Raw genomic sequence first — 14,190 nt, 5'->3', positions numbered from 1 at the left:
TTTTTTTTCTAGCCATCACTCTTCGTTTTCGAAGTTTTTATCTCGCTGCCTACGATTGCATTTGCGGTTCACTTCTGTTCCAGCTCCCTTTTTTTGGGTTGAAACTCATCTAGGACCCTCTGTCTGAACGCGGCAAGATTGTCTCGTATAAAAATGAAGGTAGCGTACAGAAACAATGGGAAGTCATGGTTAAGACATGGAGAAGAAAAAAGGATTTCGAAGACAAGATTTGTGAAACTCATCATAAACCAGCACAAGGTTTTTCTAGAAGCTCCGTAAATCCCCGTTCGCAGATGCATATGAAACACACAGGCTTCCGCTGGTCGTATTTTACCGCTAATTTTGAGCTACTTGTACTTTCGGTAGACTCAATTAAGCTTATCGAATTAAATTAAAGCCATTTAAAGAAGAAAATGTTTTTGAGGTCAAAGCCGAGCGCTTAGAGCATTTCCTTTTGGGCTATTCTATACTTGAGGACTTCTCCGGAAGACTCTATGACACATGCGTTCAAAATTCGCTAATTAGTTGTTGGTTTTTTGTAAAAAAGCTGAGGAAAAATAACAACCGAGTCTATATATTTATCGTTTCGGGATTTCTCATTACTGAGATAATGAGCACCTAGGTATTTTTTTTATTGAACATCCGACTTATTTTAGTAGGTTTACTTGTTTGATGTTACTAAACGAGTTGAGTAATTGTCTAATCCCGCTGTTTAATACCGTGCCCTTGTATTCTACACTTGCGCCGACATTAAAATCGGCTAATCGGTAAATAATTATAGTAAAAAAATAATATCCACACAGTGCGCACTTTTTTTTTAATTCCGTTTTTATTGTGAAAAGGATCTCTGAACATTGTTGTTAGGATCAGAAACTGATGGAATCCAGAATAGGTGAGTGAGTAACGAGATGCAGCAGGTTACTGCTAGCGTAAGGCCACGGGCATAGAAACGACGTCAGAAAAATCCCAACAGCGAACGATTCCAAAAATTACGATATTAGATCTAGACAGAGTTGTATTGGATTTGCGAAGGTGACGCGAGTACCACTTAGAAAACAAGTATAACGACAGCGGAACTCAAAGAAGTCATGCCGGGGAGAGACTTCCTGCGATGTATAACACGGACGACTAAGTGACGCACAACGTGCGATAAAACGTCAAAAACGAGTATAGACCAAAAGGGCGTACAAAAGTGAGAGCTTGAACGGCTTTAAGTCACGCCAACGATATTCGATAAAGGTGGCAGGAGGATCTATTTATAAAGAGGGCACTCAAAAGTCTATCTAAGGTTAAATCAATAAGGTAATACACTTTGTAAACCAATCCTCTGTCCGTATGATTCTCCCACTGCAAATTAAGAATTACAGTGAGTTTAATTTTTTCAACGCAGCAGAACACTTTTCATTATAGTGAGCTCTAAAAAGTATATGAAACCGGGCGAGAAGCGCCAGTTGTCATCCTAAATAGTAGATGTTCTGTAGCTTAGCGTCTCTAATTCAAATATGTTCTATATAGCTCCTTATTCGCTATCTTTTTATTTGGTCTCATATTATGCCACGGCTCGCCTTGTTGTTACCCCAATTCGTTCAGCAAACCCCACAGATGCGCTGGCCAAAAATAACGAACACTGGGGACGACGAGTTTCGACTAGGGGGAAAGGTTAGACAAAGGGGTCAATTCGGAGTTGATGCGATCAACCCCACCCTTCTCCGCAACGGTACTGCGCTATACTGGATAGTGCGTGAGCGAGCCAGCCGACTATAAGGCCGGTGAATGGCTAACCGTTGAAGGCCGTTCCGCTTTAGTGGAGTCGATCAAAGAGCATCATCCCTGGCTTCATCCTAGATCCCCGGGGAAAACCGAGACCAGGAATCCAGACAGGACCTCGCTTTGGCGGAAAGACGCCACATATTCGAAGGCACGAAAATAGCAGATTCTCTTCAGGAGCAATGCCGCTCAGCTGATCGGACCGCCTTTCAACATCGCGACAACAGAAGCGTAGCCGAAGTTATAACGTACCCCCACATAGCGGCCACCTGATGGCAGCCATGGCCAGCAAGACGACGGTGCATACGAGACAGGGCCTTCGTAGAAGATAGTGTGTGAAAGTGAGGGAACCAATTCGAACGACAACGACAGGCATAAATGGCACGAAAAGCGTGTGCTGCTACAAGTGGTCCTAGCGCTAGGAGCCGTGGTGCGGTGCCGATTGCAAGCTTCGTTTGTGATCGATTTTTTGGCTTGCACCGCGTTTGGTATTCCATACTCGGATAAATACTGAGTCGACATTTTAGGCCTGTATCAATCTTCACGTTTTATATATGTGGCGATTTCCTATTTGAAATGAGCTATCTCATTGATTTAAAAAGATGCGTCAATGATTTCGCTTGTTGAGAGCTGATCCCTAATCAAAACCAATCCATTTGATTAACATATACTATTTTCGTAGGTATATATTTATCAACCCCAAAAAGCTATGTCAGTATACATCGAGCAGAAAAATTTAATTGTATTTAAATAAATTAAAAGCGTTTGTAAAAACAACGTAAGGCGCTATGAGAAGGCTATATAGATAGTGTATGCTTTAAATTATGGAGAGGCTAGATGTATAGAAGCGCTAAACGCATTTTTTGCCGATATGCTTTAGTTATTATCCTATTTACGATATAAAAATCCATCGGGACAGCTGATATGACCGTTTGACAGCGATGGCACGACTCGACAAGAAAACACCCGGCGGTTTTTTTCAAATCACCTAAAGGGGAGAAAAATGACGATACGCCAGAAGGACGTCTGTCGCTGCAGCTGCTGCTGTGGGGATAATGACAAGCTACCCAGTAACTAAATTGAGGTCGTAGACAAAGCACGGGACAAAGAAGGCGAGCTAGTAGCCAGCGACTGTTTAACGTTTAGCAGGTAAGCAAACGGTCATTATAACAGGAGAAAGTGCTGGAGTTAGCCTTTGTATCTATACACAGGCATGCAGCGAGCGTGTCTGGAGAAAATGAACGAAACGTAGAAGGATCGCGGAGCCCCAGGACACCGCAGCCTGCTTAAGTTTCGACAAACTTGAACAATAAGGCCGAGTCTAAAAGTGGGAGTGTAGCCTCAGCTCCGCCGACCGGCCGGACGGCACGTCATCAAGTCTCCCTTATGCCTATTAGTGCTGTCGTCTCACTTTGTCGTGGGGTAACTGAGGCCAAGGCCACCTTCTTCGTGAAAGCGAGTGGTAAAGTTGTCAATAAACATGTATGTGGCTCGTGAATATGATACCATCGTTGAGGAGGCAACGATGATAACGATGGGGCTTGTGCGTTGTTGTCGCGTCCTCCGATGCCCATGTCGTTGGTCCGGTTACGATTGCAGCGTGTATTATAGATACTACCTTGAAAGGCCCCGATAGGGTAACTTTTATAAACCTTTACCTATTCGCTTGAGTTCCTAACAGCTAGTGCAATAATTCTGCACTTGAACAGCATGCAAGTATAAGTGTACGTAAAGTCTGCTACACCCGTCCATGCGTAGACACAAGTGGCCATAGAGCATCATTCCTTCTGAATTAAAATAATACGAATTTGCCTACGCTCCCTTTTGTCCTTGCTTTACGTGGGCTTTTATATATCAGAATATAAATTATGAAAGGCTTAGCAACGTTCTTTGTAATACTCTCCTGAGAACTCCTGACAGCCATTTCAGATGTATCTTAGTGTAATCTCCGGACTAATATTTAAGGATTCTAAATTTATACCACAACATAAAAGTAATATTAGAATCGTAACTACATCAATATGCTTTCAACCGCCCCGGTATAACTTAAAAAAGTCGATATCTCACGCTGAACGCTTGGCAAATAAGTGTCAGTAGTAAAAACAAGATGGCCTAGCTAGGTCATTAAATTAGAAAAATTACATTATGTGACTCAAAAAAGCTCATCGTGATATCAATACATAGCCAGCATCACTATTTATGTATGGAAGTGAGTACTTATCTTTACACAGGTAAGGCGTCTAATTTTGTCATAGCCACCGTAGGAAAACTATATATATATATATAAATAAACGGGGAGATAATGGTTTAGCTCGTAGACAAAAATACGTCATATCTTTAGGAAGGATCATTGCAGGCCATCGTTATGGTATACGAATGTCTCATTGTGTGTATGCTATCTATCCACTCCGACGTTCGTCGAAGTATTCCAAAGATCGCAGATGTATACGTTTCAGTAATCCTTAGTACTAAATTACAGTTCAAACTTTATGTACCAGCAATTACTGTAAAATAAATCCACTCGCGCTAAATTTGCAGCTCAAATCTCATTGTGATAGCGCAGCGGTAACGGGTCTGCTTGCTGACGTTGGGCACAGGTCCCGATCTAGGTCAAAAACAGAGCGTAAACACACTTCGCTTTGTGCTGGAAGTCAGCCGTTTGAAGTAATTTAATATATATTGAGCCTCACTAGCATTACAGGCAAGTGTGATATAGCAAAAAGTTTCGCTTTCGGTTAAATATCAGCAATTGATACCCTGAAACTAACCTAGCCGATTAAATAAATCATAAATTTTAATTGTTCACATATTATCGTTACGTAAAAAGTTCGTTTCGTGAGCGTCATTACGCGTCTGTTCTACCAGTGATTGACGGCTATCTAATCGAAGGAAGTTAAGTAGGTATCTTTCTTCGAAATAGGTAAGTAAACGGTAGAAGAACTCCACGAGAGTTTAGCTGCCAAATATCTTGTTGTTGTTGTCGTCGTCGTCGTTGTGATCACTCTGCTGTGTGTTATTTAAAAAAGCTGACCTCCTAGGATTATGATTGCGGAGATGAAGCGCACTGAAAAGGCCATGTACATCAATCAATCAGTGGCCAACGTACTTCGCCAGCGAGGAGTCTAGACTTCCCGCTATTTATAAGCGCCGCCAGCCTCTATTCCCGATACGCTGTCTCAGCTACTAAGCTTCGTTTTGAGTATAAGGCAGAGAACTTCCGCTAGTCTATCAGTCTGCCCTCGATCAGCGTTGAGTCTTTCAGGAATATTAACTAGCTTTTTAACTGTCATCATGAATCTACGGCGATCTTATTAATCAACTGCTGCTTTATTGCCAGCTGCTTATTTTTGCCGCACGCAAAGAGTATGAAGCAAAAGACTGCTGAGACAATTTGGCAGGCTCATAACGATCGGCAGCTGTTAATTGTTGGTTACCTAACACTGGACAGCCGCCAAATTTGCTCATTGGTCAGAACGGCAAGACCCGACCCGATGTACATATCCGAGGTGGGCAAACACTCGAAGAATTCTGTACCCACGTAGGTGCGTGTAGGTTACAATGTATCGTAGATCGCAGAACCACCATACTAGCTCTTTTTTTTTTATCGAAATCGTAGTAAATGTTAGCAGTATGTAGGCGTACTTGAATATATTGAAGGTGAGAATTGATCTGCAATACGTAAGCACCGATTGAACACCGTTCATCTCGCTATCGAACACGTTTGCCTAAGCGATAGATTTGATCTAGTAAAAAGCGTTATACGTTTGTTTTTGTTGAAACAAAAGTGTGAGTCAGCTTTTTTCCACAATTATCAATCTATTTCTCAAACGCAGGCTTGCTTATTACGCTTTTTGCTTAGGCCTAATTTGCACCCTTACCCTTCATCCCGTTCGCCTCTAAATAATAATTAAACATTTTCTTTATATTAAATAACAAGTAAATTATACACTTTTAATATTTCATAAGAAATATTAAAGGCGTTTATGAATTCTGCCCACGCGCGACAATTTTAGCCATTTATTACTATTACTAGCATTATGATTATAACTACTACCTATGTTTTTGGAATTTTGTTTCCAAATTTTCTAAGGAATGGCAGCGCACCGAAAATGGCGGCATACTGACGATGGCGTAACCGTCCATAAGGACAACTACTCTATAGCGAACATTCGGCCACAACTGATGGTTTTATTTCCATGGCTTTAATAGTTGTACCGTAGTCGTCCACTAGCACGTTAATCATATCTGGAAATTTTCGGCTGTTTTTCTCTAAGCTGCACTGACCAGCTGGTGCCGTTTCACACTCTCGTCTCGCAGCCGCCCAATGCTCCGAGCTTGTGCCATTTGAAAAGTTCGATTTTTCTGCGTTTGCGGGTTGGTATTTACAATCTCAGCATATTAAAAGTGCAAAGACTGAGTCGGGATACCCAAAAACAACTGAAGTGAAAAGGACAAATAGTAGCTGACATTTAATATGAAACAATATATAGTTTCCTAAGAATATCCACGGATTTGAACGGTATATTCAAAAAAATACTCCACCTATACCTTTACATAAATAACGTTTTTACAGTTAAAGTTTGGCTGCCTCTGGGCCTATTTTCAGAAGATGTAAAAATTCACTATACTTAGTTCATGCATTTGGCGCTTCAGTACAATCCACCGATGACCTTTACACGTGTCTCGTTTTAATTTTCGTATGATTTAAGCCTTCAGGAAGAAGTTATGTTGACATTAGCTTGAAAAAAAAGTTTTATGTTCAATAGACCAGCATTGATTTTTGGGCACTTCCTAAATTCAAAAGTTGATCCGTGGCTGCTAATATGAGATTCGCGCCGTCAAAACGGTACAAGTGTTTATCGTTAGATTCAAGCTATTCACATACATTGTGAAATATATTTTTTAACTATTTGACAAAGAACTCTATTGAAATAAATGTTAGTCTATGGCTAAATCAATGTAAAGTTTACACAAAAAGTAAACAATTGTCGAGCTGTTTAGAGGAGCTGGATTGACTGGTGGAGTCAACGGCACGAACTACTACTGTCTCCGACCCTGACAGATTTTCGAACTTATTCTAAATAGAAACTTTAATAGTTACTGACCCTCTTATTTCGATTTTACGTTGCTTCTTCGCGATAAACTAGACTCAAAATTCTCCTTTGACGAGTACAGAAAGTTTTATCACCTATTGGGTGTGGGGGGTATACACTTAACCATGAAAGTTTCTAGCAATGCTGAAGTATTTCTATTAAGTTCTCAATTTTCGGTTGGGCGGTGATACTACTATATGTCTATTAGATACGGAATATATCAGTGCCTTTACGATTCGACATATGCAAAAGCTAAAGGCCTAAAGTTATTATTATTCGGACGTTTCTATGTCTCCATTCGTCTCAAACAATGAACCTTATGTCTCTGTTTCATAGGCCAGATATGATACTATTTGACTTGAAGGTATATTGACGTACCAAGAGAGTCACTCAACTCTGTATCGTAGCGCTAGGACAACTCCACATACTGAAGCCGATGCGCGAAGGTAGAAATATTTTGCAAAGTGAGCGCATTTTTTTTCGGTTTTCATTTTGTAGTACTATACCCTTCACGTAAACTGTTGCATAAAGTTACCAAATCGAACTTCCTTGAAAAGCGCACAGAATCGCTGAGAGGATTGACAGCAGCGGATGTCATATGTTTACGTTACAGCCATATACGTGTATGTTATGGATCAGGAGATCCACAAGTAAGCCTTTCGTGTCCGCATAGAACAGGCATAAATCACTTTAGTCATTGTTTCACTTCTGGCAATTCATAGTACTAGAGTTAAATCTATGATATCTGTTTACAAGCCTCTTTCTTCGATTGATCATTCGCTGAAACGTATTGCCTTTCGAAGCTAGGTGATAGTCCAATTGAGAGATTTATACCACGCCCACATCGTGCATCTATGCAACACAATGATTCTATTAACGAATAGCGAAAATTGTCAATTTATAGTCTTGCCGGTATTTAAGCTGTGGGTCAACACCACTAAAGCATTAGTCTATAAAAAGTAACGCATGCAAATCCATACCAGATATCATTTTACAGATATTAGAAAGACAACGGAAACAAAAATTTAGATAAACGTTCATATCGTGGAGTAAAATTTAGATACCATTTAGACACCATGTGCTTTGAAAGGAAGGACCGATTGATTTGCTTGGGTGTCCTTTCAAAAAAATACTTCCCAATCTAGTTCAGCGTGTCCTAGTATAATACTGTGAGAAAGCTAGCTTTCGACTAGCAGTAGTGTCACTTGAAAAAATACGGGTGCATTTTCAATGATTACAGCCCAATAAGATGTTGGCAAAACAATGACTTACGAATTTGGACTTGTAGCGATAATAGGGTTTGTAATTTTGGTTGTAGTAATTGAAGCTTCTGTCCTTGCTGTAAATTGTGTTCATGTCCTTCGCACTGTTCAAGTTTGCTGAAAACGGCGATGCGAGTCGGTCGTTGCTAAGGGCAGCCCCGCTGAGTAAGAATTCCCTGCGCAGCTTGGCCTTCTCCTCCGGACTACGGACGATCGTGCCGTAGGCGCCGGCGAAGGCCTCGTCCCCGCGAGGCAGTCCGTCCAGCGTGCCCGACGGATTTTGGAACACCAGCTCACCACCTTCGTCGTCCTCGTGGAAGTAACCCACGCCTCCAGCTAGAGCGCCCAAGTCGCCGGTCGAGGCGCTCAGGGCTCCGGGGCTGCGTGGCACTTTATCTCCCGAAGACCGCCCGGGTAGTACCTAACAGCAACGACAGCAGTTGCAATGGGGCAACAGCGGTTAGCGAATAGATATGAACACTATGACACGTTTAACTATTTTTCCTGACAACTGAAACGTTTAAGCGCATTTTAAATCAATACACTACAAAACATCATATGGATTTTGATAGGGGGTTTCGTCGACAATAAGTTTCACCCGGTGATGAGAATGAATTCATAGAGTCTCCTGATTAAGCAAAACGTATAGAAGATTGCCTGGCAGTTGTTTCTAATTATATTCCGCACCGCATATATATATACCTAGCATTTATTTTATACGTTTTTGGGCTAAAGGTCAATTAATATAGAAAATTAGAACAGTTATCAGTTAGCTTAAATTATTTCTACGCTTCGTATTGATAAATCGTTGATACGTTACACACGTAAGAACTAAAAGGGTATCCAAACGGTTCGGGATATAAAATACGTATCGTTGCCACGTTTACCTACATAACAGTTATGGTCCTTACCTGGTACTCAGTGTTCAACGTTACCGATAGTGAATTAGGTGGCGGTCGCTTGCTCTTTGTCTTCGTAAGCAGGACACGACCAACGGGCAGTGCCTCACTGGGGGTGGCGGCACCGCCGGAGGCCGTTCCTGGCGTCATGGCCATCCTTGTCGTTGTCGTCGCTGCCGCTGTTCCGGCAGCGCCTCGCCCCCTTGGCTGAGCGTGCCAGAAACGCAGGAACTTAGGCGCGAACGCATATTCTACAGTATTAACGAATGACGGCAACCGATGGCCAGCAACTAGTTTACGGCCACTAGTTGGCGACGCAGGGTCATCTTCCGAAACAGCGGCTGCATGTCGGATGATCCGACGAGTATGACGCCACATCGCGCGCAGTTCGGCGCAGCTGGGTTCGCGCTGAGCTGCTGATGTAGCTACGCTACCCCAAAAAGGTGGAGATTGTTGTGACAAATCAAGTCCACCTGTTTCACCACTACCACGACGAAAGTTGTTGCTACCACCCAAATCAACTGTTCGTTTGTCTTCTTGACCCTGAAACTCTTGGAATAAGTCACGAAGCTGCACTTGCGCCGATCCGTCCGAATCCATAGAAGATTCCATTGACGCGAACGATAGACCGATCACAGCGGACAACAGCAATACGGACAGGGCACTTCTATCCATCACCTTCCTGTTATAACTACTGCTGAACATCGTCCTTAGCGCGTGTTTCAGTAACGGCCCTGACACACAAATTCGCACGCCCACACCTGGACAGAAACGAATAAGACGCAAGCCAACAGAATAACAAGACAAATTACCGGATAAGCGACATTTTTTTCTTATCTATAATAATAGTAATCAGCCTATTGCAACTATATTCTATAAAATCACAGAACAAATTCCGGAGTATAGCAACTTTGTATTTGTTACGACTGTATTCTCGAAAAATACTTTTGTTAAAGCACTAGTTAAGCAAAGTCTAGTTAAGAAAGAGTCAGGAGGATGATTGATGGCTAAAAAGAACGTTGCGATTTGTCTTCTATCGTTTGTGCCAAATGCAGAGATTTCCTTCCCATTTTTTCCGAACACTAGTTGTCTTTTTACTTGAAGCCACCTGTATGCCTGTATCAGACGTCTGGCTGCCTTCCAGCACGAAACGAACTGCACGTCTACGTGTGGGTTTGAACCTACACCACAGCGGGTCTCTATTGTTACCACGCAAATACGTTACGCACTAAGCTATCACCAGGACTGCGTGCATCACCTAGTGCCGCCTATCTATCTACTAACCTTACAACTTTTATTTTCCTTAAGTAAGTTCGCTTTTTTCAGCAACAGCCACATACGATCGACTATATAGGTCGAGCACTTTTAGAGAAGCCTTTGATTATTGTCCAAATGCCGTTAACCCGCCGTTTTTCTGCTATAACTCGCATGAAATCTACGGCCTCTACATCTACAAGGGCTTAAACGGTTCTGCCCATCTTGTTGCAAAGTCTGCGGTCAACTAAAATTTATTTATTGTGTTACGCTGCTACAAGCAGTAACAGCATTTTATCACAGTAAGAAGTGTACCTCCTATTAAGGTCACTGTGGATTGACATAATGGCACAGATGCTTACGCCCAGATTCCTATGGCTCGCAAAGAGCCGATAACGCTAAACGTTATCTGTTAACATGATACCGAATTCAATTGCAGGCTAATTTCAATGTGAAGATAATACCACAGGCTGATAAACGATCAATAGAGATCAGTGCCTCTGCCAGCGAGAGTTCCAAACAAACCGTTCATCCGCCCATCCGTTCATGCGCCCGTATACGAATATGACCGTTGTCTGACCCGACTTGTGAAGCACCAGTGCAATTACCTCGCCACCTCACAAGCGTTTGCAGATTGTAGAATCGTACCTTTAATAAGCTAGCTCATTATTGGGTATGGGCAAAGCGTTCTTAAAATATTTTAACCTTTAGACGTTCGCTCATTTGTAAATCTGGAGCGGAAAAATGACCAAAAATACAGTGGGTATCGGACACTTTTATTCCATATTGGTAACGCTGCGTTTTTTACTCAGACAAAGCAATTGTGGCGTTTGTCTGCGCGATGATGCTTCGATATGTCTCTTTAAAATAACAATTGCATTGCTTTATTTCGCAAAAACAAGCTCGTACTATATGTGATAGTGCAGTATGTGATTATCATCCGGGCCATGTAAATATCCCATTTATCTATCGTCAAAAACATCGAACAAGTCCAGCTTATGCTTTTCTGCCATTCACGGATTGATTCTTTGTTCTTATCTCTACGCTGAAATGCTAGCTAGAAAATAAATTGTTTCCTATAAATATATAATAAGCAATAACATAATAAGTGTACGTCTTGACCTGTAAATAAATAGGTTATGTTTTAGACGTTAATACTTTGCTAAAGCTATCGTTATATTCTATGCCCTAAGCCAAGTGCATTAAACGAAACACTTCCATGCGCATAGGAACTATTTCCAAATCTGCTACAGTCTTATTCTCTTAAATATATTAAGCTATGTCCTTGTCCTGAGATAGGAACATTTCGTTATTGTGTCACGAACGATATCGAGCCGAACCACCCCAAAGTCACGTATCCTCTAAGCCTCTCATTGCAAAACTGGCGTGATAGTATAATCACACAACTTTATTTATATTACGTGAACGCTACGTTAGCTTTTGTTTTAATGGGCATAACTTCTTTTCCCTTTGACCAAGACCTTCCCCAAGACCGATTTGTTTCGTAGTAAGCTAAATCCATTTGCCAGGTACTAGATCCGCTGCTCAGCTTACTTGATTGAATTCCGTAGATGTGTATATAACTAAATACCGTAATAACAATGATAGATGTGCCTGGTCATTCTTTTCCCGCTTCTCAAAATCACAGATTCTAACTAGTCCTCGATGTAGCGTGTTCACTGTTCGTGAAATCTGCCCGTGCCATTTTATCAGTGTGGTAATCTTTCGTCTATATCTGAACAGCAACACGAAAGCCTAGGCCAAGCCGTACGCGCGACAAGAAAAAATATGTATTCGTTATGTAGCTATTACCGGTACTGAGTTCATGAACGCTGGTATTTTACTACACGTCCTGACGGAGAAGCACCGGTTGGCAGCACCATGGATAACAATAAGCTCCGTAAGCAGGACCACAAGCCTAATTCTGCCGAAAGAAGAAAGTGGTGCACCAATAAACAACGCGATGCGATAGAGGGGTTAAGTTGGGTTCCGAATTTTGTAGATGTCATAGACCTATTCTTTTAGCCCTCTGCGGGATGATTGCGGTTACGCTATTATCACCGTTATTGTTTCTCGTATCACTAATGTAGAGATCTTGAACAACTTGACTCGTATTAACAAACAGCTCTATACCGATGTACGACATCTTCCACCTTTAACTGTAAACATCCAGACTCACGGACATATTTATTCTCGTAAGATACATATGTTGCGTACTATATATATATATAGATATGCTGGTTAATATAGTTCCAATTCTAGTTGTAATGTGTGCTTTTTCGGATTCAGACTTATTCAGCTTGAACGTTAGTCCAAATGGCTTGTTATTAGAGTGGCCCGTCCCCGTTGTTATTGTCACAGTCTGTTTTCTTTCTGTATTATACTGTTCCTCCTCCGCTTCCTTCAGTTCGATGACATCACTTCAGCCATTTCACTACCTAAGCTGCTGTTAATGTTTACAAATAGTCGTTCTGTGGTCTTAGAGCATACGTTCGTAGCACTCGATTGAATTAATTTCATTGCACTGTAGTTGAGCTATCACAGCGCCATCTATGACTCGTTTTCTAACTCAAAATGTCTTACACATATTAAGCCACTTCAGAAACCAAGCGAGTAAACAACATAACATTTCAGCTGTTGTTGTCCTCCTGATAAAGTACTTCAACTCAACTTTTTGATAAAAACGAGAAAAATTATCTTCTAAGACTCAATCTTGCTCCATATAATAAAGAGAAAAAAAAAAAAAAAAAAAAAAAAAAAAGATAAAACCATGTAATGGGACGTTTAGATATTCTAGAAATTTGTCAGTCGTTACTGAGAACACTATACGAAACGTAATCTTGCCTCCGATCTACGCTAAAACCTATAGGGCCTTTTTAAATATTCCTTAGCATCAAATCGACCTTTCCCAAGAGGTCGTTCCCATGGGAATTCTGCTTTTCAACCAACTCCCATGCCGAAAAATCGCAGAGAACTGATCGGCGGGTACATTGTTAATTTTTAGTTTTAAGTGTGTATAATTTTTTTAGCGCATTTAGCAACCATATGGGAATATTATGAGCGTAACACAGTTGTTTGGAGTAATCAACGACGGGTCAGTTAGTCGCACCGAATCTCTAAACGCTAATCTTCCAATGTATATCGCACTACCCGTGATCTGCCTTCACCATCTCTGCAGGCACACGTGCGAAGTCCATCGTTATGGATATTGTCACAAAATAGAGGACCTCGTGATTATTGAATGGTAACATGTTTGTCTGTGAAGTATATGCACGATATATGTGAGGTGATACCCGGAGAAGAAAATGCATATAGTGCTCATGTTAGAAGCTAGCCGTCTTATGTAAGCCTAACGGCAGCTCTGATGTAAATTCGAATCGTGTATTGACCGGCCGTGTGTAGATACAACGAGAAATTTATAGAAATACCTGTTAGTATAATGCCTTTGACCCTATTGATCGAGTAAACGTTCAAGCAAACGGACGCAAACGCTTCGTTTAGGATATGTAGATAACAGTTTTCATTGTCTTAACTAGCAGTTCTTATTATGGTGAGTCCTTTTCTCAGGGACAAATCAGTGTTGTTGAAAACAAATACGCTTTGAGTATAGTAAAAACGAAAGGATTAGATAACGCTATGAAGCAAATGCACGAAGAGTTAAAAGAGCAAAAAATTAGCGAAAAGAGGCCAAGGGAAGGAGAAAAGGCCAGAGCGCTTGCGCTGTGACAGGTCGCAACCAAGATGACTTTTCTCCTAAAAAAATAGGCCACGCTTTTCCTAAAACATATGAAAGTTACTGTAAGTTAGAGTACTGCTAATCGGAACGACAGTAAACCAGTTTGAAGAAAGCTCAAATAGGCTTTCCTCTTAGAGTTGTATTAATGGCATTGATATAATCTTCCTCTCGGCCGGATT

At 41.3% G+C, this 14,190-nt stretch overlaps 1 protein-coding gene across 1 annotated transcript in view; it reads right to left on the bottom strand.

Moving 5' to 3' along the window:
• Positions 1-14,190, bottom strand: part of LOC111247476 (uncharacterized) — a 102,238-nt gene that overhangs the window by 49,620 nt on the left and 38,428 nt on the right. The window contains exons 2-3 of the mRNA XM_022798417.2: positions 9,034-9,782; positions 8,133-8,543 (exon numbers count right to left, since the gene is read on the bottom strand). Of these exons, the coding sequence (XP_022654152.1) occupies positions 8,133-8,543; positions 9,034-9,726 (1,104 nt within the window). The 5' untranslated portion in view covers positions 9,727-9,782. The remainder of the gene's footprint in view (positions 1-8,132; positions 8,544-9,033; positions 9,783-14,190) is intronic.

This window comes from Varroa destructor, unplaced genomic scaffold, assembly GCF_002443255.2.
Source record: "Varroa destructor unplaced genomic scaffold, Vdes_3.0 BEIS01000003.1, whole genome shotgun sequence".
Classification (NCBI taxonomy): domain Eukaryota; kingdom Metazoa; phylum Arthropoda; class Arachnida; order Mesostigmata; family Varroidae; genus Varroa; species Varroa destructor.
This window is presented reverse-complemented; position numbering and strand designations above follow the sequence as displayed.